The 4,129-nt window shown below is 38.4% G+C and overlaps 1 protein-coding gene across 1 annotated transcript; it reads left to right on the top strand.

Moving 5' to 3' along the window:
* The first annotated feature begins 555 nt into the window (after nucleotides 1-555).
* LOC147982711 (coatomer subunit beta-2-like) lies at nucleotides 556-1,446 on the top strand. Its single transcript, XM_087540537.1, has one exon. It carries the CDS (start codon nucleotides 556-558, stop codon nucleotides 1,444-1,446), a length of 891 nt encoding a protein of 296 aa, XP_087396663.1.
* The last annotated feature ends 2,683 nt before the right edge of the window (nucleotides 1,447-4,129 follow it).

Consider the following 4,129-nt stretch of genomic DNA (forward strand, 5'->3'; position numbering starts at 1 on the left):
CGTAAAATGGGTATTGATCCCTCAAGGATCAAGCCCACAGAGTCCCGCATGGCTTGCACTTGCAGAACTAGTTCCATATGAGTTTATTAGGCGTCTTAAATGTACTTAAGAGTCCCTCAATGATTTTGACAAGCAATGTATACCATTTTAACACAGAGTTGATTAGTTTGTTGATGAGACAATATATGTTATGTGGAATATATCAACATCACGATTCTTGGCCAGTGTGGCATCTGGATAGATAATATTAAATCTTAATTAAGTACCACATATCTATCTTAGGCATAAGATCCAATATTGGCTATTCATAAGTTTTTCATTTACTATGAGTTATATTCTTCCAATTTTTGTCATGTTATCCTGCTATATGAAGCCATCATTTTCCCAGTTTGGATCAGACCACAAGTAAGTATATTGGCATCTATACCTTTACAATACATTCCACAATACGATATCAATCCGCCTTCATAGCCGAAACTTCTGGAGTATATGCTCTATGAATTCTACCGAGTACAAAGGTTAGAATAACCATTTGTAGAAACCTTTGTTGTGGTCATGGAGACGAATTCACCATGTGTTGACTTCTCAGTAACCGCATCCACTCTTCTATGTGGCGACGATATCGCCAAAATATGTGCCATGGTAGACATTATGGTGCACCTTGCTAGGGGTGAAACCCTTCCAGGTGACATACCACTTCATCACCTCATTTCTAGCCTCTCCTCAATTTTGATCCAGGCCCACAGCCACACCACAATGAACCATGCAGCCCGCTACACATTGAAGGCAATAAGAGCATCAATCACCACAAACATGATGATGGATCCGTCTGCCCGCAATAATGCCCTCTATGCCATTAATTGTTGTTGGGAGGATGAGGCCTTTGGGTACATTTTACGTGACCCAATAGATCTAAGGTTGTTAACGCTCCCGGCGCAACGTGGTGCACTGAGGATCATGCAAACATGCCTCCCTCGTTTGCCTGGACATGTCAATGATGTTAGATGTATTGTAGGCTTTGTTTCGTTGTTATCATCACCCCACACGGAAGTGGTGTGTGGATGCGCCGATGCACTGTTGCAATTGTCCTCTGTTTTGCCAGGATTTGCTTATGTCGTGGCAAAAGCCTACTGTAATTTGATTGCCCATACACCATCTCTACGAACTGAAAACATGCTAATAATTCTCGATCGGCTACAACAACTCAAGTCTACCATCATGGAAGGTTCTGGTATGGATGACATGGCCACGTATGTCCTCCGTGCGCTAGCAGTCGGTGATCTTGCTGTGCAACAGAAGGTTTTAAACCTCGCAATGGGCCTCCTCACCCCGTGGAACATCAAAAGCATGGTTCACTTCTTGCATAGTGAGAAGAATGCAGCAACCAAGACTACCGAGTATTGTGTTATGCTGGAGCGGGCGATCGAGCATGCAGTAAAAAAATGATTCTTGAAGGTGATATGCATTAGAGGAAATCATGGGGGTGTTAACATTTCTCTATTTCTATGACATGCAACAAATGTTATTGTGTCCTTTACTATGTTGAGTATCATTTTTAATGATCACAACAACTTTGTGGAGCCCATTCTATTCTTGTGATAATTTTCTCTGTAGATCCTTGGGTTGGGGACCTGAGTGTGCCTTCTTTCGTGTCCTATGTTTTTTTCGACAAATGATCAATATAAATTGCATACCGTCTTGTGGCCATTATTTTCTGGTTGGATTTAGTATGAACATGTGTTCTCTACAGATCGTTGGTAAACAACCACCGACAATAGGCCAGGCATACCAAGGTCGGGCCACCACACAGACATGAACAAGCCATTGGCCTGGGCAGACGCATCCCCGCACACAAAGCCGAGGACTAAAAATATGAAATCACTAGTTAAGGGTACCTCTTGCAAAGGTCACTCTCAACTCCTCAGGGGCTGACAAGTGGTAGCCTGGGAGTTTTTTCCTTTTTTAGATTCATTTTTCAAAATGTTTTATCTCTCAAACCATGCGTCCAAATTTCAAAGCGCTTTCACCACTGGGTTCCTCGCACCGGGATCTTTGAAACTAGACACTGTGTTAATAGGTTTCGATGAACTTTTTCACAAAAAACCCTGGATAAAACCGATAGAAAAAAATCATAGCCAGAAGCACGTTTTCTCTCTCTTTTTAGCTTTCCGGAGGCACAACAATACTTCTCATGGAAGCAAATCTGCGCCTCCACAAGAAGCAATCTTGTGCCTCTTCGTTGGAAAAAATGTGTTGTTTCTTTGCCTCTCGCGGAAGCAAACATGTGCCTCCACAAAAAACAAACTTGTTCTTATCGCAAAAGCAAAAGAAGTCTTTCTTTCCTTTCGCCTCTCGCAGAAGCCAACCAGTGCCTCCATGAGAAGAAAATCTATGTCTCTCGTGGAAGCAAAAAATAAATAAATAAACACATTTTTTTCTTTCACCCGAAGTAAAAAACACATTTTTACCTTTCCGGGAGGCTTCGTGGAAGCAACTTTGTGCCTCCACGAGAAGAAAATCTGTGCCTCTTGTGAAAGCAAAAAAAAAACACTTTCACGCAATTATTTTTCCAAATATGTTTTTTCTTCAAAATCTCAGGAAATTAAGGCAAAACCCGAAAAACCTAAAAAATAAACCATCTAAACTAGAAAATGCCTATAAAAAGTCTTGAGGGAGCGTCGAGCACGCGACACGTAGCGGCGGCTAAAAGCGCGCCAAGTGGCATGCTCTCATCCCGCCAAAAGTTACCCTTGAAGGGCTCCGTCAGGGGGTGCCTCTTAGTTAGTTGCCCTCCCAAAAATATGTGCGGGGTGTCGCTCATGCACTAGCTAAAGTACTTTAGCGCTATCTGCAGCTCTCCCCATCGCCTGCAATGCTCGGGTATGGGCCATCCCACTTTAGTGGTAGCACAAGTTTTTTTAAGTACTCCCTCCATCCCATAGTAAGTGTAACTGATTTAGTATAACTTTCAGTAACACTTATTATGGACGGAGGGAGTATCATGCTAGCGTTCTCTAAAAAAAGCATCATGCTAGCACGAGTTTCCTGCATTGCTTCATAATTTGAAATTGGTACGTGGATTCAAAAACTGTTCATCAACTTGAAAAATGGTTTGTGAATTCAAAAAACATTCACAAATTTGAAAAAGTTTCCAAATTAAAAAAACTGTTCATGGTTTTCAAAAATGTGCACACATCTGGAAAAAAGTTGGCGAAATAGATACTTTTCACTATCCCAAAAAATTTCAGGAATTCAAAAAGTTCACCAATATAAAATACAATCTTTTTTCATGTATTCTAAAATATGTTCTCGAACTCGAGAAAATACCCAATGGACATTTTCTTGCAGAAAAACTATTTTCTGTACAATAATTGTTTTCTATTATATTGCAAACATTTTCTATATATATGTTGAATATTCTTCAATATATGGAAAAAAATTTAAAATACACACCGACAATTTTTCAATATATGGTGAACAATTTTTTGAAAAATACACATTTAACAATTTTGAATATACATTGAATTTGTTTTAATGTATTGTTAATTGTTTTCCAAATACACAAAGAACATTTTTTTTAAATACACATTGAACAGGTTTTGATGTTTCAAACAATTTTCTAAGATTTTGATCATTTTTGAAATTTATGAATATAAAAAATAAAAAGGTGAAAAAACAGAAAATGAAAAAAAATCTATATTGCGTATCTATACCGAGTAAGGCATTTTGGAGACCGAGCTCCATGGAGCCCTTTCTTTTGAAAAATTCAAAATTCATAAATTTTAGTTTCATTTTTTTGAAATAAATACAAATGTATGCAAGGATGTAAAGTGTATGTGTGAAAAATTTCAGGATGAAATACATTGAATTGTGAGGTGCACAAAAAAAACAAAATCATGGACTTTGAAGATGAATAGTGCATATGCTAAAAAGCCTCAGATTTGTCTTTTTGTGTAGCTCACATTTTAATGCATTTTGACCTGAAAATTTGCACACATGTACATTGTGTATCTAGGTATATGTGTATTTATTTTCAGAACTTTTTGAAATTGAAAAGTTTGAATTTTGAAGTTTTCAAATAAAGGCCTCCATGGAGCTCGGTCTCCTTCGCATTCTCGATCTATACCTA

This window comes from Triticum urartu, chromosome 2A, assembly GCF_056163025.1.
Source record: "Triticum urartu cultivar PI428250 chromosome 2A, HENAU_Tu73, whole genome shotgun sequence".
NCBI classification, from domain to species: domain Eukaryota; kingdom Viridiplantae; phylum Streptophyta; class Magnoliopsida; order Poales; family Poaceae; genus Triticum; species Triticum urartu.

Excerpts from the sequence above, each read along its gene's own strand:
- LOC147982711 (XM_087540537.1), top strand. The coding sequence starts at position 556 with ATGGAGACGAATTCACCATGTGTTGACTTCTCAGTAACCGCATCCACT.